The 25,282-nt window shown below is 41.5% G+C and overlaps 1 protein-coding gene across 1 annotated transcript in view; it reads left to right on the top strand.

The window, feature by feature from the left end:
* Positions 1-1,033: 1,033 nt before the first annotated feature.
* The window catches only part of shisa9a (shisa family member 9a), a 59,869-nt gene continuing 35,620 nt past the window's right edge, over positions 1,034-25,282 (top strand). The window contains exons 1-2 of the mRNA XM_005938004.2: positions 1,034-1,940; positions 3,146-3,252. Of these exons, the coding sequence (XP_005938066.1) occupies positions 1,426-1,940; positions 3,146-3,252 (622 nt within the window). The 5' untranslated portion in view covers positions 1,034-1,425. The remainder of the gene's footprint in view (positions 1,941-3,145; positions 3,253-25,282) is intronic.

Genomic DNA, 25,282 nt, shown 5'->3' with positions numbered 1-25,282 from the left:
GTCGGGTCCATACACATCTAAATGAGAACATATGTTTAAAATAATATATAAAGGCTGGCTAGATAGATAGATAGATAGATAGATAGATAGATAGATAGATAGATAGATAGATAGATAGACAGATAGACAGATAGATAGATAGATAGATAGATAGATAGATAGATAGATAGATAGATAGATAGATAGATAGATAGAAGAAAATTACTTTGTGTTGCGCTTTGAGCGCCACAAAGAAAAGACTGGGAAACTCACTCTACAAGAGTTCGGGTGGATTAATATCCCTACAAGCCAAAACATTCATAACTTTATTTTTGCTTTGTGTTGTTTTTTGTTTGGTTGGTTGGTTGTTGTTTTTTTCGAGGGGGGGAGGGGGGTCTCTATTTTTTGGTAAATTATTGAATTTTCCCTTTTCCCGAAACAAATTCTCAGATTTCTCTTGTTTCGCCTGGTTTATTGATACAAATTGTGAGGATTGTGCTTCGAGGCAGACAGATACGTACATTTTTCTTTTTAAAAAAATTTCATTTTATATTTTTCTGTTCCGAGCACCTTTGGCAAAAACCACAAGAGTGAGACATTTGCCTGTGGTGGAATATCACTCGTTACGGGGTTGTGTCTCTTGGTTATGGTCTTGATGGGCCAGATTGCTGTCTCCTATAGATGTCCCCTGGGATCTATAGGTGTTGTGTGGTTTTTTGTTTTTGTTGTTTCAAAATGTATCACCTGTTCTTAGAAGCTCTGCCAGCCACTGCCTATTGTAACACATTAAGCTACTTGTGATTTCAGGATTTCTCCAACAATGGCAACCTACGACTGGAAGTATTAAAAAAATGGGGCTCCCACGACTTTCCTCGCAGAGCGTAATAGTGATGTGCATAGACGCTTTTATCATAATATTTCACAATAAAGGCTCTCTCTCTCTCCCTCGGAGTCAGCCCTTGCAATCTCACTCCCTCCCCCTGTTTTCCTCCTCCTCTCCGTTTGTGTGTGTGTGTGTGTGTGTGTGTGCACCAGGCTCTCCCACCCTCGGCTCTTCTATTCGCTCACTGCGCTCTCATCCTCGGTGCGGCTTGTGTCTCTGCCTACTCCCGTGCGTAAGTGCGCACAGACAGAGGAGTGAAGTGATGCACTCCCGAAAACGCAAAATCTGAGCCTGATAAAAAAGACAAAAACCTTTTGGGAAAGGCGTCTAAATGCGCACTCGCTGGAGAGGAGTTCAGTTAAGTCAAGTTTAATCCACATAGGGTTTTTTGTTTTGTTTGTTCTTTTTATTTCGCGCGTTTGTTTGTGGATAAAGATACGCGAGCAAAGATGTTCATCAGCGCGGATATTTCTGGACTTTTCGGCATATCATGACCGTGCGCCCTGTCCCCTCTCTTCAGGTCTTTTCGTTTCCGCGCGAAGTTGAACGGAGGAGAGAGCACAATGAGAGGGAAACACTTTCTCCCCTGCTTCTTGTTGCTCAAACTTATGGCTCTCGTGTGCAAGGCTGGCGGGATTCCAGGAGCGCTCGGGGGATTCGTAATGATCGCCACCTCGAACGGCTCCACGCCGGAGGAGAGCGTGTCCGAGCAGACCCCGCACACGGAGGAAAGGTGTCGGGGTTACTACGACGTGATGGGCCAGTATGACCCGCCGTTCATCTGCAAAACGGGCGTGTATTTGTACTGCTGCGGTACCTGTGGCTTCCGCTTCTGCTGCTCCATCAAGGAGTCGCGGCTCGACCAGGAAACCTGTACAAATTATGACACCCCGATGTGGATGAAGAGCGGGCAGACACCCTACAAGAAAACGAACAAGCCTCACGACAGCACCAAAGACAAGACGAACTTAATAGTTTACGTCATTTGTGGAGTAGTGGCGATTATGGCTCTTGTGGGGATTTTCACCAAGCTGGGGCTGGAAAAGGCGCACCGACCCCAGAGAGAGAATATGTATAGGTGGGTCTCTTTCTTTCTTGGTTTCTCTCTCTCTCTCTCTTCTATCTGTGTGTGTCTATCTCCCGCTTCCTCCCTCCCTCCCTCTCTGCCCGATTCTCTCGGTGCGCTTGTTTACAAAGAGACTTGCAGTAGTAGCCTACGCGCGCAATGATCTGGAGCGCGCAACGTGTGGACGTGTGCTTGTCGTCTTAACAGAGCACCCCACCACCACCACCACCACACACACACACAACACACATAAATTTATGAAATTAAATTAAAGAAAAAACTCAAACCCTTGACCTCTTCATTAGGGTGGGGGTCTCCTTGTCTCCCTTTAGTGGAAAGACTTACTGCAAAGTTTACCACCTTTGTCTTATGACAAACCCCTTTCTTCCCGATAAGAGTGCTCTTCTACAGGTTTGGGTCACTGAGTATCAAAATGATGTGTCTTAGGTTGTGATCTAGTCATAGAAAAGTCTAACTAAGTGTCGAGAAGCCAGACCAATGTTGTCCAGAAATTAGAGGTTAGCTCATTTTGGTCTAGAGCAAAGACTTGGAGAGCGAAGAGCAAGCCAAGGCCAACATGCAAAAAGAACATCGAAGCTATTTTGGCTTCACGTGGTGGCCTTGGCATCACACTCAGTCTAAATTTTCCTTTAATTTGACACCTATCCGTGCCATAAAACATCATAGATGAACTTGTGCATGTTACACTTCACACACGTGGTTTCCGGGCAACAAGAGCAATGTATCGCATCTTCTGTTATTAAGAGTCTTTATGAACAGGAACTGATACCGCATATTCCTTCCACTCCAGTCTATCCATCTGTTGTGGCACAGCGTAATATTATGAGCTGCTCTCCTCTCATGTGAGGGGCGGAGGGGTGTCTTTCAGTAGAGTAAGGTGGCATTGCACTCCATTGTGTATCACTCTTGACTGGAGATCATTTGCTTGTTTTTACACCTTCATAGTGTTGCAATTCAGTAGGTGTGAGTGAATGTGCAATAATTACAGTAAAAATAAATAAATAAAAGGGAACAACTGAAAGGAAATCTTTTCCACTCATCGTGGAAACTAATTTTTCTGGTCAGCTGCACCTCATAATGTGAGGTGCAGCTGAAACGACAGTGTGCACCGGTACAGTCGAACTGAATAATTAAATTAGCCATGTCATGCACAGTTCCTCATGTCTGCACGCCTCATCCATCTCTCTGTCTGACAGGGTCGTCGCCAATGTGCTGCAGGGCGGGTGTCCAGGTGAGCAGTATCGTGGGGAAGAGGCCCTAGGGATGCATTCGCAGCACTATGTCGCCAGGGCCACAAACATCCGTGAGTTTTTTTTTTCTTTTTTTCTTCTGGCAGTTCTGGACAGCTCATTATTGGTTGTTGTGAACTGTGTGTATAAGTTAAAGCAGCATATGGAGGCGTGGGTGGAGTGCGTATGCGTGTCAGCAAATGCATTTTTTTAAAAAAAAGCTGCTTATTTAAAGCGAGATTGAGTGGATGCCGGTTGGTGTCAGAGAGCCTCTGCGAAGTCATTCGGAGTGATGGAAGGATGTGAGAGTTTGGGATCAAGTGGGTCGTCACAGCCTTGAAAGCAGCCTCGTATCTGGCCGATGGTGCAGAGTCGGAAAATCCATTTTAAAAAAAAAGAAAAAGACACGACCATAAACGTTGAGAGAAAACGCACATCCCTGCAGGGCTTGTTCTGTGTTTTTTTTTGTTTTTGTTTCAAATGACAGCACTGGCTTTTGTTTTATCTCACACTGGCCAGATATCCATCCATTTCATAACAGCCTAGAAAGAGAATACCTCCCTGTCTTTTCAGCCGTTATTCACCGTTTTATTTTGGTTCATGCCCACATGATATAATGAGAGAAAGAGGCAAGTGGGAGTGTGTGTGTAAGAGGAAGTGGTGGTGGTGGTTGTCTGTTTACATATGTGTGTGTGTGTGTGTGTGTAGGGAGGGTATAATACAAAGCGTATGAATGCCATCTATTTCTTCTGTGTCCCGTGGGCTGCTACAGTATCAAGCTTATTTGCTTTTAGAACATCGAAGACCAAAGAGATGAATGTGCACAAAACCCGCACATTCGTACATAAATGCATGCAGGGCAGAGAGTACAGTAGATGACATATAACACATACAGGGACAGCACACAGCATTTGGGCTCACTTAAAAATTGCGTCACCTTTTTATGCCAAAACAAAGTAACAAATCTAGTCTGATATTCAGCACAGAGACACAGAGTGACACAGAGTTCCCTCTGCCTCATTCTTATTATCTAGTTATACGCGAATGGCACCTTGTAGCATTATAACTGACTGGAAGCTGAAATCCTCACACATCCAGAAGCCTTGCCTTTTTGTGCATTTGCGTGCATCTCCATACTTTTGAGTCCAGAAAGACAATTTATTCCATCAAATTTGACATTTACACTTGATTTCTAAAGTTTTTACAAAAGTAAAAAAAGAGCCTCCTCTAGCAGCCTAAACCTGTTGCAGCAGGACTAAGAGAGGGTGCAGAGTCAATCGAGTCAGCCGTAACTAGAAGCTTTATCAAAAAAGACAGTAGTTTCAAATCCAATCTTAAAAGTGGAAAGGGTGTCTATTTCCCGAACCCAAGCTGGGAGCTGGTTCCACAACTCCCAGTTTGGGTTCTGGAAGCTGGTCTTACATAAGAGAGGCCTGCCTCCCGTTCTACTTTCTAATACTCTAAGTAAACCAGCACACTGAGAGAGAGGAGATCTATTGGGGTGATGCGGTACTATGAGTTGTTTAAGATAAAAGGGTGCTTGATTATTATTGAATACAGAGACAGCAGTATCCATACATTCCTAATTCACTCCTTTCTCTTTACATCTTTAAACGCGTGACACGTCACAGTTACAAATGACTGCTAATGAATCAGGACGTCCGCATCAAAGGCAGCGGTCAGGGGGTGCGAATGCCTGCATCTGTTTGGGAGAATGAGATAAATGCGCAATCCTGCAACGACAGGGTGACATAACCCCACTCAGCGTGAAGCGCTACACCCACAGATGCCATCAACATCGTGATGAGAACACATCTCATAGAAAAATGTGGAGAAAGAATTTAAAAAAAAAAGGTTGCATTGATTTCTTTATTTAAAAAGAAAAGGGTCGTTTTTCGGGGGAGGGAGGTGGGAGTCCTAAAAGGGCTTCCATGAAAAGAGATGAATAACACTTTCAGTAGGTGTCAGATTCCACTGGAGTTCTTTTTTTCCTCTCTGTCCACACTGTGGGAGAGAGGAGATAGCTGGGTGGCCTATCACCTAAGTGGCCAGGAGGACACGGCTGTGAAATAGCGATTATTATTTGCAATGTGGAACCCGCTCCCCTTAACCTTCTAATCCTCTGGCTTGTGGGTAATCATGTGGAATGTTATTAACCTCCACGATCTGCCAGGACCCCCCCCCCCCCCCTACACACGACAACCACCTGATTGGTTTACGGACCCCTCCCTCAAACTTCCATAAGCATTGCAGTCGATTTATTAGGGTTGCAGGAATGGAGGTGAATTAGGTATGGATTTACTCAACGTGTTATTCTTATTTAAATGATTAACAGAAGATAAATAGATTGAAAAAGGGCAAGGCGATTTATCATTACAAGTGTCACTGTGAATGTGAAGGACAGATGGGGGGAAGAAGGAGAAGAAGAAGAGGAAGACTGAAGACAGTGGTAATTGCAATGTAAAGATAAGTACTCGGGTTAAAGGGACTGTCATGCACTCTGTGCACATGAAGCGAGTCTGCTCAAATATAGCGAAAGATTGTGCTGGAAAATCTATTTTAGTGCAAAAGCACTTATTGATTATAGCTTATGGCCAGATTGCCCTATTAATGGCATGATTGAACCTGGTCTGGCAGGTCTCCTTTGTTTATTTAACAGAAGAGAAATTCCTTTTTCCTGTGTGACAGCCAGAATGCCAGTTGTCTGTGAAGGAATCATTGATGACCGCCACTGCTGTATCATTTATAAGGTTCAGTCTATTTGAGGAATATCCCACACAAGTGTGAAACACCCAGAATCAATCAGCAACACACAAGTCCGGGGTTTCTGTTTATTATGTCCACCCCCAATCCTGCATATTAAAAATGGAGATTGAGGTTGCTTCTTGAACCAGAACCCACCAACCTATAAATTCCCCAGATGGCCAGGTTTGTTGACTTTTTTTTCATCCCCCTGCAAAAAAACAAAAAAAAAATGGAGACTTTGTTTGAATCCTTAAAAGGCTCCTCTTTTAGCATCAAAGAGACAAAGAGGGGAGGGATGAGGAAAAAAGAGGGGAAAGTAAGGACAAGAAAGAGGAGAAAACCATAAAAAGGGACCTATTCATCTTTATGTTGTGTTTCCTCCTACTGAACATGAAATCCTGCTGTCTACATGAACAGATTTCCTTACCTGGACGATTGAGCGTGCGACGAGTCAAATGATCTCAGTGGCAACATCCAGACGTACAAAGGCAAAGATCACTGATGAATGACAGAGCTTTCTACTGGCCATGTTGTCTACATTTGACATAGTTGCGACCTTTGCTGTTCCACTTAATGAAGACATTAGTTGTGAAGTTTTACCGTAAAACAGCAGCGATCCTTGTGACTTCTTTCTCATGTCATTTGGGATAACACACTCAAGAGCTTTAGGTGGGCATCACTGTTGGTATTATTAAGATAAAGCACACACTCACACACAAACACAACATACATATCTCTCAGTATTCACAATGCAGCTCCCCATTTGCTGGCTTAATTACCTTCCCAGTAGTTATAATCTTTTCCTAAACATTCTGGAAGGATGAAGGATGAAATTTTAATAGGTAATTGCTTCTGAGATTGCACAGGCACGAGAAAAGACCCCCATCTGCAAAATGCTCCGGCTCCGCGTTGTGACTGTGAGTGTGTGTACGAGTTTGTGTGTGAGTGAATGAAGGTGCGCAGGCGTACAGTGTGTATGCAGGCAGCACGTAAATGTGTTTTTCAAGCGCTGCACAAGTCTGTCAAGAGGAGTCGTACGTATCCTTCGTTAAAAGTAGGTGACTGTGTGACCTTGTCTTCGCAGCTGTCATCCGAGCCTTCAGCATGTCACATCTGATTGCAGAGTGCCAGATCCGAAAGCAGAGCCTCAGCTAGTGAACCTACGTGCGGGCCGTAGAAACAAGCAAAGAGAGGCTGTGAAAGAGAAAATGACAGAGCTGTAGGTAGTTATCTGTGAGGCGTCACTCCAGCTTGGGCTCTGTTTGAAGCTCAGCTTCTGTCCTTGTGTTCAAACAGGCGGGAAAAGCGCAGTCGAGGTTCCATTCCCGAGTTTGTCTTTTAGGCTCATAGCCGGCTGGAGTGACAGGAAAGCTTCCACTACATCTGCAGTTAGTTCTCTTTGATCCAAACCACTGAGTAAAAAATTGTCCCATTTTTAACTTGACTTTGCTCTGTCATACTCGCAGAAGCAAGTTTAGAGGATATTTTTATACGTACAATTAAAAAAGAAGTTACCTGTTTTTTTTGGCAATATGCTTTTTAACTTATTTCAGTTTGAAGATGGACTTGTTTTCCTGTTTCCAAAAAAGGAGTCTGCAATGTGTTGGAGGTGTTGGACATCGCAGGGGCTGAACTTTGTCACTGATTCTATTTTTATGGTAGGAACTGAGCTGTGGAGGGTGTCAGATTTGGTGAATCCTTCATGGATGAAGTGGTCTAGTCAGCTTCATCGAGTGAGGACTTCTAACTCGCACTGAGGTAGTTTTTGACCAAGTGTGTTGCTTGGAATAAGAATTAGCACCTCCAAGTCTGAGGCCATGGTTCTCAGTCAGAAAAGGGTGGAATGGCCACTCTAAGAACAAGGTCCTTCCCCAAGTGGAGGAGTTTAAGTATAAGGATGCTGTACCTGTCTGTTGAGGTGAAGAGCGGTCGACCTACGTTCTGGCCGTCAGGGGCACCTCCTAGGTGAGCTGTTCTGAGCATGTCCCACCCGGAGGAAGCCTTGGGACAGAACCAGAACACGCTGGAGAGAGATTATATCTCTCAGCTGGCTGGGGAGAGGGATCCAGACCTGTGTGAGCAGCAGAAAAAGGATGGATGGATAACTCTTTCTGTGAACATTAAACTAACCTTTTATGAATTTATAACTTAATTAAACTCATAAAAAAATCTCAAAAGCAACAAAAACCAAACACACAAACAAACCAAACAACTTTTAAAAAAGGAGCAAGCTACATTTTTACAAAATATGCTATTGCTAATTAGCTAGGTATCGCTAGGTAGCTATGTGCGTGCTCTATCCTTCTGCAGTCGACCACAAATTATAGTGCACAAATAAGCTATTTCGTTTTTGTGTTGCTAAAATTAAGTATATTTTATATATATAAAAGTATTGTTTAACAAGCTTTGGTTGTAGTGGATTCTTTACTCTCTGGGCCAAGCTGCTAACTGTCTCCTAGCTTTAGTTTTATATTTAGTACATAGATCTGAGATTCCCGATATCATCCTGTCTCTTTAGCGTAAGCAGCTGTCACTGTGCTGACAGTTGTTTCTACCCAGGAAATTAAAGCTTGGCAACATCTGTTTACATCTGAGTCACCTACCTGTGAGGACAAACATGCCCTGTGTGATTTTTTGCATTTAGCTATTTTTGTCCTCTTTAGCGCTATAAATTTCAACACGTTTGAAGAAATCAAATTAGCTAGTCAAACCCTAATGCTGTGTCACATGGTAATCAGCAGAGCTGCATCTTCAGGCCCATTTGGATTCATCACTCATGTGTGCCGTTTGCCACTCGGGTTTATGGATGACTCATAGAGTAATGATAAGGCACAAATGTCTGCAATCTTTGGCACAGCTCCTCTTTTGCTGGCTGTCACATAAGACAAGCCTCTTCATGATACCTTGCATTAAGTGTGATTTAGGTGGTTTGAAAACCTCGTTTGCAGCCTTGCTATGGGGTTTAATAAGGTTACAGAGACCAACAAACCAGAAGCAGAGAGAGCTCAGATTCTCAGAAAGTGCACAAGTGTCTCCTCCTCTTCCTCTCCAGGGCCTCATTCCTGCACCCTCTCTCTGCCTAATTATCTTAATGTGAGGCCCCTCAGCAGCCCTGGGACACCATTAGACTTCTGCTTATTAGGACTTGGGGGTGGTGGGGTGTCTCAAAGGCGGCAAGCATCGACCAAACAGTAGACACTGACTCAGAGGGAGGCCAGACAAAAAGGTGTCAACACTGACTGAGGAAGGAGACTGGGGCTGGAAGGAGAATAAAGGCAGAAAGGGTTTTAGAAACTGAGAAGATATGCAATGCAGAGAAGAAAGTGTATTTTTAACTTCTTTTATGAAATCCTAAAGAAGTAGCCGGTTAACCCTAAGCTGTATCACACTTCTCTTTACCGAACACAAGCTTCTTTTGGGGACGGTAATTGGAGCGAGCGCTCGTTCTGCAGAGAGAAGAAAGCAAAAGCAATGTTTTGATAGGCAGTGAGAGTGTTTTAATTCATGCCACCCATCCCTGTTCATTGTGGTGTGATATAATAAAAAGCAAATTTAAAAATGGAGCGAGGGATGGAGAATATCTTAACGTCTAATCAGCCTAACACCCACCACCCTCCAAAACCCATCCCTCTTTGCGAATATTAATCAGTTCATTTACTCTCAGGAAGTCACATCTTGCATTTGACAGGTAATTATGTCTGCGCCTGTGCGTTTGCGGGTGCGTGCATGTTCATGTCTGCGCTCACTCGCGTGTTCGTCACACGTCCTGTATTTGCGTGTGGCGCTGTATGTCATAACCTGTGGTCAGCTTCGGCCCAGCAGCGAGTGCGATGAGGGATATTGCATCCATCCGTCTATTTCTCTCTCATTTACACGAGACTGTCTGTGATGATACAGCACTCGCGGGCGGCCGTGGGATATTCAGACAGGCTTCCAGGCTGCCTGTTTGAACAGGTGGTTTTCGCTGGTTTCTAATTAACTGCTACACTGACTCTTCCCAATCAACTCTTCGAATGAATCAGACAAACCTTTTGCAAATATTAGGATTATTTTCAGTTGGATTGATTTGAGTTAATTATTCATCAGGATAGGATAGGTGTAAACAGTTTCCAAACTGCTTTTTTTTTAACTTGGAAGGGATGCTTTAATCAGTGCGTGTATCTCGACTGCAAGCAGTGAAGCTACTGAGAAGATCGCTCTGTTCTTTGTAAAAATAACAAGCTTAAGGTCTGTCAGATTTACTGTGAAGCAAGCTGTACCACATGGTGGAATTACAAGTCTGTTTAGCTCCCCCCCCCCCCCTCCAACATGTTAACTGTGTTACGCTGAGTAAAATCCTCTGTAATCTGCTGCCATTTTCATCGTTTTTCTTAGTCTACAGTTTCTACCACTTTTGCTACTGTTGTAGTAAAAACAATAGAGCTCTAATCTTCTTTATTGCAAAAAAAACAAAACAATGAAAGAAAATATATTTTATAAAAGAAAAAAGCTAACCTAACCTAAACCCCACAAGCAATAAGCCAAATAAATAAGAGAGAACTGTGTTTTCAAATCAGCATCCTTACACAAATTTAAATTCAGATCTCCTTGTTCAAAGTCTCAGGATTGATTGATGCCTGTTTTGTCTCTACGCTGTCTCGTTAGACGTGCCACCATTGAAACATACGTCATTTCGCTCATACGAGGTGTGATCAGCAGAGGTGGCAAAAGTATAGACATTCTTTACTAAAGTATAAGTACTGCAGCTTTACTTAAGTAAGGCTACATCTACACTAGCCTGGATAAATTTGAAAACAGCGTTCTTGTCTAAAAACGCTCCGTGTCCACACTATCGTTTTCAGTCATTTCCGAACAGTTGTTCATCCACACTGAAACGACTGAAAACGCTTAAGTTCCTGTATTGCGCATGCCTGAAACGTAAGACTATTCAACCTGCGTCATTTCTGTCTGCCGATTATTTACTTTCCGGCTCTTTGAAACGGGGCAAAATGTCGAGAAAAAGCAGCGAGTTTTTTAAATGGACTGACAATGAGGTGGAGTTGTTGCTGAGAGTAACAGAAAAGTACAAAGTTGCAAAAGCGAGTGAGAATTACAGAATTTAAAGAAAAGCTATGTGGACATGCGTGTAACTTTGTGCTGAACATTGGGGGGGGTGTCCAAGATCTCAGTCTAAATAATGATTAAACATGCAACTATTTTGCTGGTAATACCTGAAACAAGTAAAGAAAATCAACAGCCTGTTTATGCAAGATAATTAATAATTTTATTGAGGGGGTTATATTGGCTGGGTCTGATTATTGGGGGGGTCATAGCCCCCCTAACCCCCCTGGAAATGATGCCCCTGTATGTGGAGCGTGTACAAGCTGATATTAATCTTTAATAGGGCTGTTAAAAAAATGCGTCATCGTTTCCAAAAGCCTGCGGTTACGCTGTCCACACTGCGGCGCAAAAACGCCGTTTTCAAATGTATCCGCTTTGGAGAGCGTTTTCAAAAAAGCTACGTTTTCCTTGACCAAAAACGTCATCTCAGTGTGGACGTAAGGCCAAAACTGAGAGAAAAAGATGTGTTTTCAAACAAAAACCTATTAGTGTGGACATGGCCTAAAACAGAAAACACGAGTCTTCTTCTGCACCTCTGGACCACTTTGAGCACTGTTGATAGTTTTAGATCTACCTAAACTCTCACCAACATTGCAGACTCCTGTTCTGACCACAGACAAAATGAAAACAATGCAGAAGTTAAGAAGAACCTGCATTCCATCTGAAATCCACCACCATAGATGTGCAGTCCTGTTGAGGTCCTTGGGAATATGGGTTTCAGTTTGTAAACACTGAGTTTATTGGCTCATTCGCTTATTTTGGGTTGTATTTTATAAATCTTGGCCAAACTGTGATTCAGGAATGGATTTTACATTTATCGACAGATTTGTAGAACCTTCTGATCGCTAACTTATGCAGAGTTATTCAGTTAGGCAAAAGGACACGTTAGACTTGAAGTAATTAAAAGAACACTGAATTTAAAATCTTGATTATGGCTTGGTTATGATTATAATTAGTGCAGTCAGAGTACTCTTAAAAAGAAGTTTAGTGTGGTTCATCTGAAAAAATATAAATTAAAAAAAAAGGTTGGTACCACTGAAGTATGTCAGAGAATATTTACAGTATTGTAGGAACTGGCCATTCACTTCTTTCTGTGTACGTACCATGAAAGTCTTGGCTTTGAAAGAGAACAGTCTGTTTTCATGAACCGGCCAAAGCAGCAGATCACTTTACATGTCCCCAAAGTACCGGGGGCTCTTTTTTCTTTCTTATATACACACATGCATATGGAAACCAAAAGGCGCCCACACACGTAGAGCCTCCACACACACACACAATAATTCTGTTCCAGGCCTCAGTTTCACATGCCTGAGTTTTCACATGGCCCAGGGGCAGGCAGCACATTTGCTTGGCTGGCTGACTGATGCCACCAGCGTCACAGGCAGGGAAGGCTCTTGCTGATAGCACATTTGTGGCCCCCACCATCCAAAAACACCATTCAAACTCAGGGTTGCGGTCTCAGGGAAGCTAGCTCTACCTCTGTCTCTCTCTTTCGCCCGCAGGCATCAGTATGGTCTGGCTCGCTCACCAACCTAGCCCAAGGAGGTTAGGCCACATTGGCAAACTTCACGCTGTAAACCCTCCCATCCTCATACACACATATGGACACACAAGAAACAGTAACACACACAAACTCATGGACAAGCTTACAGCCCCCACCACCCCCCACCCATCCTGCTGGGCACTGGCCCATGGATAGGGGACATGTGGCTGGGCAAAATGCGTCACGATGCTGGGCTCTCAGTCCGACAGATCCTGTGCCTGTCTGCCTGCTTGCAAATTACCAGCCTGGAACGCCTCACAAAAACAGAGAAGGAGTTTTGTTTTCTACCCTTCTGATCGCCGCAATCGCCCTGCTCTCAGCCTCGCTCGGCTTCTGGCCACTGTTGCCTTTTCTTTTGGCATTACTTGTCTCTTATGGCAGTAGCTGGTTGTAGAAACAAGTTTCTTTTCTACTCCTGGTGTTGCTTCTGTGTGTATTTTCTACAAAAAATTCTACCAGAGACCGGCAGAGGTTTGTCGATATCTGAACCACTTTACGGTATATCCATCAGCGTTGGCAACCCCTGATAAATATGTTCCGATTGTTACACCACATCAGTGTTTTTTTTTGTCTTGTGAAATATTGGAGTCCACAGCTGAACAACAGCTCTCCTTCCTTGAAGGACTTAAACCTGGAGATCAAACTGTTTTTAGAAGCTTTTTCTTTCAGAAAAAGGTCAGATGTTGTCTTTATTTATTTTGCCCAGACTGGCGCTGTTGGAGAAACACAGTCAGAATCACCTCAGTGTCACAGAAAAGAGTCAAGGAGAGCACACTGATTGAATGCATTATACTACTACTAAGGCTTTCAATCAACTAAAAGTTTATCCTCGAAGAGGAAAAAGCATTAACTGTTATGCTGGATTGCAGCACTTCGGCATTAAAAGAATATTTTAGAGTGCTATAAAATTGGATATTCAAGCTCCCCAAGAAAATGCTTGCAGTATGATGTACCTATCCTGTGTTGGTCTGCATGCATCTTAAAAAAACACTCTTATTTCAACCACAGTATAGTTAAATACAGCTAAATAACTCATTATTGTTTAGGTGTGGAAGGGGAATTGACTTAAAAACAGTATGATGATGAGGAGCTGGGATGACGTGGATTGCACAGCAGCTTACAGATGTAGCAGCAACGATGGACTGGATGAACAGCTGTAATGATGTAGCCTTGTATGAGATTAGTGACTTGAATGTGTAGAGATGTCAGCTGATGTGGTCTGGCTTGACTGGATGAACTAGCTCAGGGGTAGTCAACTCCAGGCCTCGAGTGCAGGTTTTAGATACCACCCTGGGTCAACACACCTGAATCAAATGATTAGTTCATTGCCAGGCCTCTGGAGAACTTCAAGACATGCTGAGGAGGTGATTTAGCCATTTGAATCAGCTGTGTTGGATCAAGGACACATCTAAAACCTGCAGGACACCGGCCCTCGAGGCCTGGAGTTGCCCACCCCTGAACTACCTGAACACATGCTATGATCATCATGTGCAATATCAGTTTCAAAGCTGATAGTTTGGATTCCTTCTTTCCAACAACAGTCTTTGGTCGTTTGGTAGAGCTGTATATCTAACACTTGCATTTGGATTGTTTTCCTTCATTTTCATTGACCGCTGTGATTTGTCTCATACATATTTGCAAATGGACCATTTCAGCATCTTCTCGTCAGATTTAGATCACAGGCATGACACTGTGTCTGCACACAAAGCAACTTAATGAGCTTTATAATCCCAACATGTCTTATCTTATTGGAAAATCAGTGAGCACACTGATTTAAGTGGCAGCCCAGTAATGTCTAATATACTCCAGCCTTGCTGTGATAAAGTATTCAGTTTATATTTAGTTCTGTCATGAGTAGAAATGAACTGCATGCAAATGTAATACTTTCCTTGAGTGTCTGCCTGACAACCTAATCGTAGAAGTTTGCATGTCTTTCCACATAGGATAATTATCTCCAATTTCACAAGAAAGGTACTTTTTTTACTATACAGAAATGGAAATTGCACAAAGTTCTGCAGTGAGTGGAGGGATGTGACAGAAGCATAAAGGAGAGGAATCTAGAGGGAGACGCACCTTAGATGTCACTGTCAACCTCACCAACAGGCAGCGATTGAATCAGTCCTCCCAAGGAATCTTGGGAAATGGAAGCAGAGGGGATCTGAAAGTGCTTTCTTTCCTCTTTTTCTGATATGCAGAGCCTGATAGAGAGTAGCTGCACAAGTGTGAAAGATTGAGCAGAAAGAGACAAATAAAGTAACAGAACAAAAACCAGAGGAGAAGAATGCAAGAGCAGAAGCAAAGATGAGAAAAGAATGAATGTGGGAAAAAAAGACAGCAAGACTGTAGTTGACAGCTGACGTGTGAGGAAATCTATATCTGAGACCATCGATCTTTTTAAGCCTTGCCTGGTATGAAAGTGGAAAGACACAGGAGCAGATAGGATTCAGACAAAGCCCCTACTGCACTTCACGTCCAAGAACACAATGGTAACATTTCTCTGTTGTGGCAATGTGGCTTCGGCGTTTTGACATTCATTTACTCCTGAATTGGTCGAAGTCCCCATTTGCTTTCGCATTGGCCATTTGGTTTCATGTCAAGTGTGAACAAACAGTATTGATGTCACTGCAAAGGGTTTATCAGACTTTTATAGCTTGCAGGTAGATGTTGAGGGCTCCCTCACTGATGGTCAGTGAGAAAACTGTGATAATAACAATCTACTACGATGAACTGGATGACTGAGAACCTTCACAGACAACAATCATATTGGTAACACATAGGGCTTAATTTTCTATCAGAAGTAATAGCTGAAGTGTTGGGTGGAGGGGGGGCATCCATTGGTTACTTAGCAACCTTTTGAAATAGGCATACTATCCATCCATCCCGCAATCCATCCATCCTCTTCTGCGTACCCTTTCAGGGTCGCCAGGGAGCTGGAGCCTATCCCAGCAAACTGGCAAACTAGAAAATAGAGTGTTTTCCTGCATATGAACCCTTTAAAACTATACAAAATGAACTTTGTTCAGGGGCTTTCGAAGTTATAATCACCAAGTGCTAAAGTAGCCATCACATAAAAATGCAAACATTATTTCTAATGTGATTAATTTGGTGCTTTTTTACTGTTACATTCTGACATCTGTTATAATTGTCACAGTCAGGAAAGTTTAGTAAATTAGGATGGCTAAAAGTAAAAGACAAAGTTTCTTATTCTGTGCTGCTGCTATCATAATATAACATGACCTTCTGATGAAGGAAATGTACACTGTTGCAGACTACATACAATGTTACCAGGGTACACCTTTTGCCTGGGGGGATGACTTTGAGAGTTTTGAGTGAATTATTTGAGATCATCAAATTTTGAAAAGGTCTCCTTGAAAAGAAGAGTGAAGTTAGCAACCCAAGAAAATCTTGTTTACTTGGAAAAATAACTATACCACTTCATAAATACTTTCGAAATAATGAGAAATAATCTACTTTGAGAGGTGTGGAAAGAAAAAGGGTAAACAGAGCAGGACTATCCTTTATTGAATAAATACAAGTTGTAATTGTGAGTTGTCACAGTTTGCATTTTGCAAAAGGACAATATCTTTCTTTGCATGCATACATATCAAGTAGGGCTGCCACAAATGATTATAATCAGTTGTCTACTTGACGTCTCCGAAAACGTCAGAGCGCTTTTGAAAATATGTGGTGTCTTCATAAACTGAGCAGATATTTGAGGTTTACACAGCTACATTCTCGCCTGAAAATATGTTAAATGTTTATTTTGTGACCCAGAAAGAATAATAAGAGTAACATTAAAACTAACTAGCTGCCGCCATTGTTGGAAACTGAGCAGGGCCGCGCTATGAATTCTGGGATAGGTTGGGCCACGAAGCGACCCACCCTTCAAATCTGGGGAAAAGAAGGGCGCATTTATCGGCCGCATTTGTCAGAGTCTTCGAATTTGGACAGTCTTTGTGGTGTTGCTGTAATGTGATCGGCCTACAAATGCGGGCACAGGAGGATGCAGTTCCTAAATTTGGACACAGCTACGATACCGGACACTGCTTCTTCTTCTTCAGGGTTTAACAGCAGCTGGCATCCTTGTACATGCAGTGCTGCCATCTTCTGTTTCAGTCCGTTATTACACTCTTAAATCCTACTACTTATTCCTGCGTCTTTCAGGATCTTACAGAGCTTCAAATGATGTGTCAACCAGAGATGGGCAGTAACGCGTTACTTGTAACAGTAACGCGTTACTTGTAACAGTAACGCGCATGGGAAACTCACAGAGAAACTCGTGGATTCTTCAACTGACCGCGGCACACCTGCACCAGGGTAAACCTCCGCCTACCGCAGTCCTGCTTTACAGGTGAAAATAGAGCAACAGGACCGCTGAGTCTTTGACTTTATTTATTTTCTGCTGTGTTTTACTTGCATCTATTTGAAAGAGTGAGTGTAAACACAAAAAATATTTTATTTTATGTGCTGGAATGTGCAGAAAATAGGTTTAAATGTTAAACTAATTTATTCAAGTCAGAGAATGTTGCATATAATTAAATTTTTGCTTGATGCATAAAGTTAAAAGATTAAAACTGATAAAACAAGTTAAAAAAAAAGATACTTTTCCATTTGATTACATTTTGTATGATGGATTATGTAGAAAAAGTAGAATTGGGCTGAACAATCTATCGCTTTATCACCTCTTCAGGTTGTAAATCGTGTTTTTAAAACGTAACTAAGTAACTAAGTAATTAATTACTTTTGAAAATAAGTAATCAGTAAAGTAACGGGATTACTTTTTGGGGGAAGTAATCAGTAATTAGTTACTGATTACTTTTTTCAAGTAACTTGACCAACACTGGTGTCAACTTTTAAATTAATCGTCTACAATTTTGATAGGCGACGTAATCGTGACTAGTCGACTAATCGTGGCAGCCCTAATATCAAGTCAATCCAGCTTTGACTTTTACAGCCTCTATAACTTTAGAAGAAAACAGCAAAGACTTTCCTATTAGTGATACAGGGACAGGAAGGAGGGTCTTAAAATGTAACAATTTTGTATCAAATAAAAACTCTTAACTCTGAGGGACAGTTACAGAAACTTATATCATTTCGGAAATTTTTAGGAGGCTGTTGGTCCCATTTATGAAATTTGCTTTATTGGTAGTTTTGCATGTTGTAATCCTGATTGCTGGTTCCCCAAAAGTTGATTCTGTCCATCTGAACATAGCGCTTTCATTAAAAATCCATCTTGCAAACCTGATTCCTTAACGTTTCATCTCTCATGCAAGTAACAAAACATTTTTCCCACTTAAAACGCTACAAACAGATGGACAGAACAAACTTCCTGCCGAATCCTTACCTTATTGAGCACGGTGGCATGGTGGTTAGCACTGTTGCCGCACAGTGAGTTCTAATGGTGCGTTCAATTCCACCATCAGGCCGGGGTCTTTCTGTGTGGAGTTTAGATGTTCGTGTTTGTGTGGGTTCTTCCCGGGTACTCCGGCTTCCTCCCACATTCCAAAGACATGCAGTTAGTGGGGATAGGTTAATTGATTAATCTAAATTGCCCATAGGTGTGAATGTGAGTGTGAATGGTTGTTTGTCTCTGTGTGTTAGCCCTGTGACAGACTGGCAACCTGTCCAGGGTGTACCCCACCTCTCACCCTGTGACCGCTGGGATAGGCTCCAGCGCCCCCCGCGTCCCTGAAAAGGATAAGCGGAAGCGAATGGATGGATGGATAGAAGCAGGTAGTTTTTCATTTTGCAAACCTGACAACGCAAGGGATTGAATTAATTCCTTCATTATCATATAGTAACAATGTCACAACATGTTAACGCATCAACCAATATTAACTTAATATTATGTTAATACCACAAATCAGTCTCTAAACATACTAATGCACAGATATATGATTTTACTGCTAGCAAGTTATCATTTTGTTATTAATATATTGCTATACTATTACTATAGTATCACATGTGCCTGAGCTTTATTTCTACATTGTTGCCCCCAGTTTCTGTATCTTATTACCCAGTAATATACATTTTAATGTAATATCATTCAGCAATAGCCCCTGTTACTTGCATCATCAGTGGTTGCAACTTGGTTGCAGGGGAATTCAATGCGATGAGCCTGTTGGGATTGTTACCTCAAGAAAACAAGTCTAAATAAATTAACCCAATTTCATTAGAAAACATGCTTACTTATCTCAAGGTAAAGGCATTAAAAAAACTGCAAGTGCAGCCATTCTTGACTTCAACCGAAATCCCAGATTAATAAAAGAATTCATAAAATTGCCCAGCAGCTTTTGCATGGCTAGAGATGCGAAATATTAACTATGAATCCTGCATACCAAAAGGACTTTACGTAAGAAATATAGAAAAACTCAATTTAGAAAGCTAATATTCTTGCATTAACTTTCAATGGAGATACTGTGATAACATTTGTGGATATGGCGTGAGCCTAGATTATCTAACTGCATTATTTAGAAGGAAAACTTAAAGTAGTTACACCTGAAATGTTGGTAATAATTTACCATTGTACGGAAAAGCTGTGCAAGCCCAATTAAGGCAAATGTGTTAAGACTAGAAGAAAGTTTAACCAAGAATGTTTGTCCCAAATCCTTCCAAAATTTCTACCTTTAAATCATTGCCATCGGTGCCACACATGAATACTTTTTCTGTGATCAGAAAGGACACATGCAACATTTAAAAAGCACCTTTTATTATTATTATTATCTGACAGTAGTTAAAATAATACAAAAATAAGGCAATAAGAAAAATGGATAAAAGCAACCAGAGGTTTCTTTGCAAATCGGAAGCAGTGAGAGAGTGGCATTTAATTTAATTAATAAAAGTAGTAGAATACCGTTCAATTAATCTACTCTCACAGTAAAAGTTGGTACAGCTTTGTTTTCATGCATTAGTGAAATGTTACTAAGGTGAGAAGGAAAAGCAATCTTGGCAAGGAGACATGCATACTGGCATCTCTGTTAAAGTGAATTAGTAATGATTCACCCTCATGTGTGAATCACCACTAATAACTTAGATTTCACGCACGATACACGATGATGGAGAAACAGAAAAATAAAAAGTAACAACCTTTTGTTTTCATGTGATAACTGAATAATTTGTTATTGATTCAAGAAAACAAGCTTTATTATCTGCGATAGCGAGACAAATTAAGTTGTTATCACGGAAAGTGGTGTTACCTGAAGACAAATGTAGAAATTAGCCAATCGTCACAAGATGGAAACACTAAAAAGTACTGAAAGAAAGGCCATTCTTAGCTTCTTATAAAACCCAATTCGACTCTTTATGCAGTCTTAAGTTGTCATTTTGTCCCTCAAGTCCAACTTACATCCTTGTCGGAAGGTCTCTGATTTTTCCCATTTTCTCTTTTTGTTGTCAACAGGCACATGTGAATGCTGGGTGTGTTAGTGCGGCTTTACGCTCTTTGTAGTTTGGGTGGACCTAGACATTTCACTCCTCTGCCTGTCTGTGCGTCATGTTGTTTCAGCATCGTATTGAATTTCATCTAGCTGTACCTGAGTCACGGACTCCAGCTGTATGTTTGTATCGATTTTAATCTGCTCCCTCAATACATTCCCGCCACCAGCTACTTCCTCTTTCCTCATATCATACTTCTTCCTTTCTCATCCTCTCCCCCTCTCTGATTGTGTAGATTGTTTCACAGGGCCCTACCATGCTATAAGATCAAGAAGAAAGCCATAAATGATGTATAAGTCATTCCATGCAACAGTGCCCTCACAACAAATTAGATTTATGTATGAGGGCCTCCCTTGACCCAGAGTATCTATTTCCTGGTACTTTGCTAAATTACATTGCTTTTTACATTTATTTATTTATCTCTTTGGCCATTTCTACAAGAATTATTATGACCTTTAGCTAGTTTTTAACATCAACAAACTAAGCAACTGTGAGAACAAGTGCATATAAAACGTGATCTTGTGGTTCTCAGCTTTAGATTTAGGTTTAAACTGTCCCCCAGTAAGAAAATTGAGTCTGTAATATGGGTGTAATGTCATAAAAATATCTCAATTTAATCCAAAACACGATGTTTTTCCTCTCCCTAACTAATTAGGTTTGGTGCTCTAAACTGTAGTCCCAATGGCCCAACAAACAATATGATTGTTTAGTTGGAGGACTTGCTGAAACAGAGCAATGAGCTTGTTGTATGTGCTTGAATAAATAAAATAAATAAATAAAGCCATAGCTTGTGAGCTAATTACTTAAGACTGAATCATCTGTCTCTACCGACAAGCAAAAGAAAACATGCAAAAGTAATAAAAATGCTACAACCTCATTTATAGTTGATTCTGTCCCCACTGTTTGGAAGCCAGTCTCGGTTAGGCTAAGGAGCAACCTTCGGAGCTGAAAAATGTACTTAAAGAGTACAGTTTCTCTAGGTGGCACTCTTGGCTGTTTCCAAAAGGGTGTCAATATCAGTAGATTTTAGTATATTATCAGTCCATTATTTGCACCAATTAGCATATATGTTTTCCCCTACAGTTTATTACTGTAGCTTGCTAACTTAGCATGATGGGTTTAGCTAATAACTTAGCACTTCAATCTTTCATCCACATAACTTTAGTCTAAAAAAGTTCTTCAAAATGTAATCAAAAATAACCAAATGGAAAACCGTCAAATTGTTTTTATGTTTATTTCATAAGATTGGGGAAATTAAACCCAGCCATATGTAACCATAACTAGCTAACCATAACTCATCCTAGCTTCATCTTTTGTAACATAAAAATAAAAATATCATCTTTGTCATTACATGTATATGATAAGCTCTAAGAACCATGCCGTGGCACCTGTTAGCTTAAACTGCAGTCTTGTACCACAAATTCCATTAAAGATCAATTATGACTGTCATTTATAAGCAAATCAGCCAGAGCGGGCAAACAGCTCAGCTAATATTAGCTCAATTAGCTAGTTGGCTGCAGCTATAATTTACAATTTTTCTTTCACTGTATACATTTTAGTGTTGTTATAAACCTTTAAACAAATAGGTTGTGAGGCAGTCCACAAAAATAAGAAAAAGAAACAAAGCAAAATGCAGGGGACGGCCTATCAGAGCTGCCCGTGTACATTATGACTTGCTGCTATATAAATAAAACTGGACTCAAATTAATAGCTGTTTGCAATGACAGTCGTAATTATCTTAAAAAACATGCTGCGCAGTACACATCTGCAGCCTGCCACATATGCAATAGTTCTAAAAAGAAGCTCAAAGACATATTGAAGCCTCCTTCATTGGCTCTGGCTGTACAGCCGGAGCAACCCAAGAGTGGAGGTTTTCATACCAAGTGGTTGCCTTATGATTAAATTTGCAGCGTGTTTTAAAGTTTTATAGAATACTATTGGTTTGAATATCAATATACAGTCCGGAGACTACCGGCCTGCTTTTCCAACCACCAGTCTGGCTACCACCATTACCATCTCAGCATCAGCTCTGTCATGAATTATTTATCTTTTCTGATTGCATTTGCCAATGAACATCTCAGGTTTCTCCATCACCACGTCCACACTCCCACACTGTCTACCCATCTGTGTTTGATGGAATTCCTCGATTGCTTTATCCACGAGCGTGGCCACTGCGGCAACATTTGTTTATAGCGGCGCTTATTTATTTTTCTGGGATGATTTAGTAACAGCAGGCACAGGGCACACAAGTTGATGGAGGTAATAAGCAGGGGAGAGAGAAAGGAAGATGGAAGCCAGAGAGAGGGGGGAGAGAGAGAAAGACAGAGTGAAGCTAGCTAAACCATGTTTTTATGGAGGATAATTTTCCTCCCCAGAAGGCAGTGATTGGCATTAATTACCTAACAGGTGCTAACAGCGATGAATCTCATAATTAACCAGTTTAGATTTAGTTCATTTGGAAAGACATGAGAACGAGGCTGTGGGTGGAGACGAGAATGTGTGTGTGTGTGCGTGTGCTGTAGTGTGTCTGAATGCATAGGAAATAACAGAAGTGAGAGACAAAGTGAAAGATTATGCCAGCCAGACATATACAGGATACAGGTACTTTAAGTCTGCATGCGAGTGAATGGTGAGTGTCTGGTTGAAGTTTTCTGTTGCTTTGCAGGATTCATACTGCTGTTCTCATTTGATCCTCTGAACCACAAGCTGCAGTATTCTTGTTCACACCATTCTTATGTCAGTATATCAACAAATCAGTTGCACTTAAAAAGTCAAACTATTTCAAAGATGGAAGAATCAACAAGCCTGTTGCACTTTGCCATTTCCAACGTTCACTAGACTGAATTCTTACAGCAAATAACTGATCGAGAACTTAAATGTCCAGCAACATGATGTAACTACTGGAAGTCAGTTTGGAGACAAATTACTGCGACTATACATAACAAGCTTGCATTCTTGTTGATTTGAAATGTGTGTTTCAAAGACAGGGACCAGGTATGTGACCACTTGCTGTTAGTTGCAGCCTTTAAAGTGACTTTGATGCATCAAGACAGCAATAAAATAGCAAAGAATTGGAGTTTCAGTTTGCAGGTCAGTTTGGCAATTATGTGGAATCTGTTTATGATAACATGACGATTAACTGTGACAAACGGGCAAAAATCACAAATCTGTTGCCAACTGCTACAAACCTATTGTCATCTACATTCACATGTAATACTTACAATTCAGCCAGAAAAAGCCAGAAAATTCAGAAATTCCTCCACAAATGGTGATTTAGTTGCTGCAGGACGGCACTTTACCTGGAATAGGTGTTATACAAGCATCCTTTTACATACGAATACAATCAGAATACAACCAGTTGAGTTCTGAATTGCAAAAAGAAGCGTTGCAGTTGCACTCATCAGCGAATACGAACTCAGATTGATTCCAGGGTGTTGGAAGTCTGAGTGTATATCAATTTTCAGTTCTCTTTAAGAGTTATTGCAGTCAATCCAAGTAAGATGGTAGTGGTTTGAGGACCGGTTGTCTCTTACCAGAAAACCTTTAGTGCGACTTTACTTTACCGTGACTCAGCTGTAAGTAGACAGTGTTTGTTACTTATTGATCTGAAAGAAATAATGGCAACTAAATATCATTTTGTGAACCTTCTCTGCATCAGTGGAAGAGGCTTTCTGCCTCCTCTAGCTGGTTATATTTGTTGATTTTAGTGTTACACCTGTTATGAGCTTATCCTCCGTGATATATCACACCTGCAGGAGATCCAAATAGCCACCGAGAGAAATAAAAACACTGTCCAGTGAGGGTTTGGTATCTCAGTCCTGACCATTTGTTTCACTGGAAAGTGGACCCAGCACCAAGCAGAGTGTGAGGCAAAAAGGTCCCGATCTCAACATAGATGGCGCCCTTATTCTACAGTTATAGTTATAGTGCTTCCTAATGATGAGATAAAGCAAAAAACTATTACCACTTTAAGCTGTATTTGTTATTCATGCATTATTTATATTGGAAGTCAGAATTTACTTGCAAATCTTGCTGGACTGCATTTTATTTGATTAAGACTGCTAAGCAACAACTGCCACCCTATGCACAGGCGTCTTACGTGCTTTTAACGTGCTATTAGTTGAGACATTTAAGCTGATTGCAAAAGACTTTAAGTAGATTTGAATTGTTAATGAAAACCTCTGCAAACTCAAAGACTATTCTATAATATTATTTTGTAGCTTGCAGCCAACAATGAATTTACTACCATAGAATGTTGTTTTTTGCTTGCTGTGCATGCTGTTTCATGTTAGCATAGTCTACATTTTGTCAATGCTGTGCCTTTAGTTTTTGTGGACTTTTAGAGAAGCCTTCAAATAAACCAGCAGCAAGAAAGCTACTTGTGCCTGCCTGTGCTTCATGGAAATATAAATCTAGCTGTACGTGTGTGTTACTTGTTGGAATGTGCAATCTCCCCATGAAAGTGATTGTCCCTTACATGCCTCAGGGCTAGTTTTGAAGGCCCTCTGGCAGTTCAGGCATTGCCTAGCAGGATAGGGGGCTGCATTTGAGGAGGGGTGGGTCACCCATATGGGGATTTCCTTATGACCCAATTATAACCCCCATGCTGTTACACAGAATCCATCTCTTGCCTGCCTGCCTTCCTGCTCTGCAGCATTCGTCAGGCAGATGGAAGTGTCTTTGTCTGCTCGCACCGGTTCCCTCACGCTCCCTGTTGCCAAGGCACAGAGCGGTGGAGAAGAGCCGACAGTTACACTGCCACTCTGCAGGATCATTGCCTTGCACATACCCTTGCATGAATGGCATCACATGGCATTCAGCGGATCCTTGTGCATGAAATAAAGGCACATGGAAGCGCGAAGGCATTCACGCGGAAAAATCCGCTCTAAACTGTTGCATAAATGGACACTCGCGAGTGCAAACACCCGTGTGACAAAAGAGCGCCCATTCGCTGGAGCAGATGTGCAATAGCATGTGCACGCTTACACTACGTCTAGCTGCACCCATCAATATACGCTGCTATTTCTGCTTTTCTTTGTACAGTTCTTACACAAAGACACAGTGACACACAGGCACATTTATACGCTGACAAAACACAATGACGCACACACACACAGATTACACTTTGCACCCTGCCAATGCTTGTGTTCCCTTGCTTACAAATGGAGCGAGGCAGCCGGTCTTCCTTCAGTAACCTACTTTTTCTCTCGCCTCTCCGTTTTCGCTTGGCTCTCTGAGGAAGTGTGGATGTCGTGCTTGGTTTGACTTCTTCGGCGCAGGCC

Source organism: Haplochromis burtoni, unplaced genomic scaffold, assembly GCF_018398535.1.
Source record: "Haplochromis burtoni strain Fernald_Lab_line unplaced genomic scaffold, NCSU_Asbu1 Contig_242, whole genome shotgun sequence".
In the NCBI taxonomy this organism is placed as follows: domain Eukaryota; kingdom Metazoa; phylum Chordata; class Actinopteri; order Cichliformes; family Cichlidae; genus Haplochromis; species Haplochromis burtoni.
Note: the sequence above shows the minus strand (reverse complement) of the source record. Positions and strands in the feature narration are given on the sequence as shown.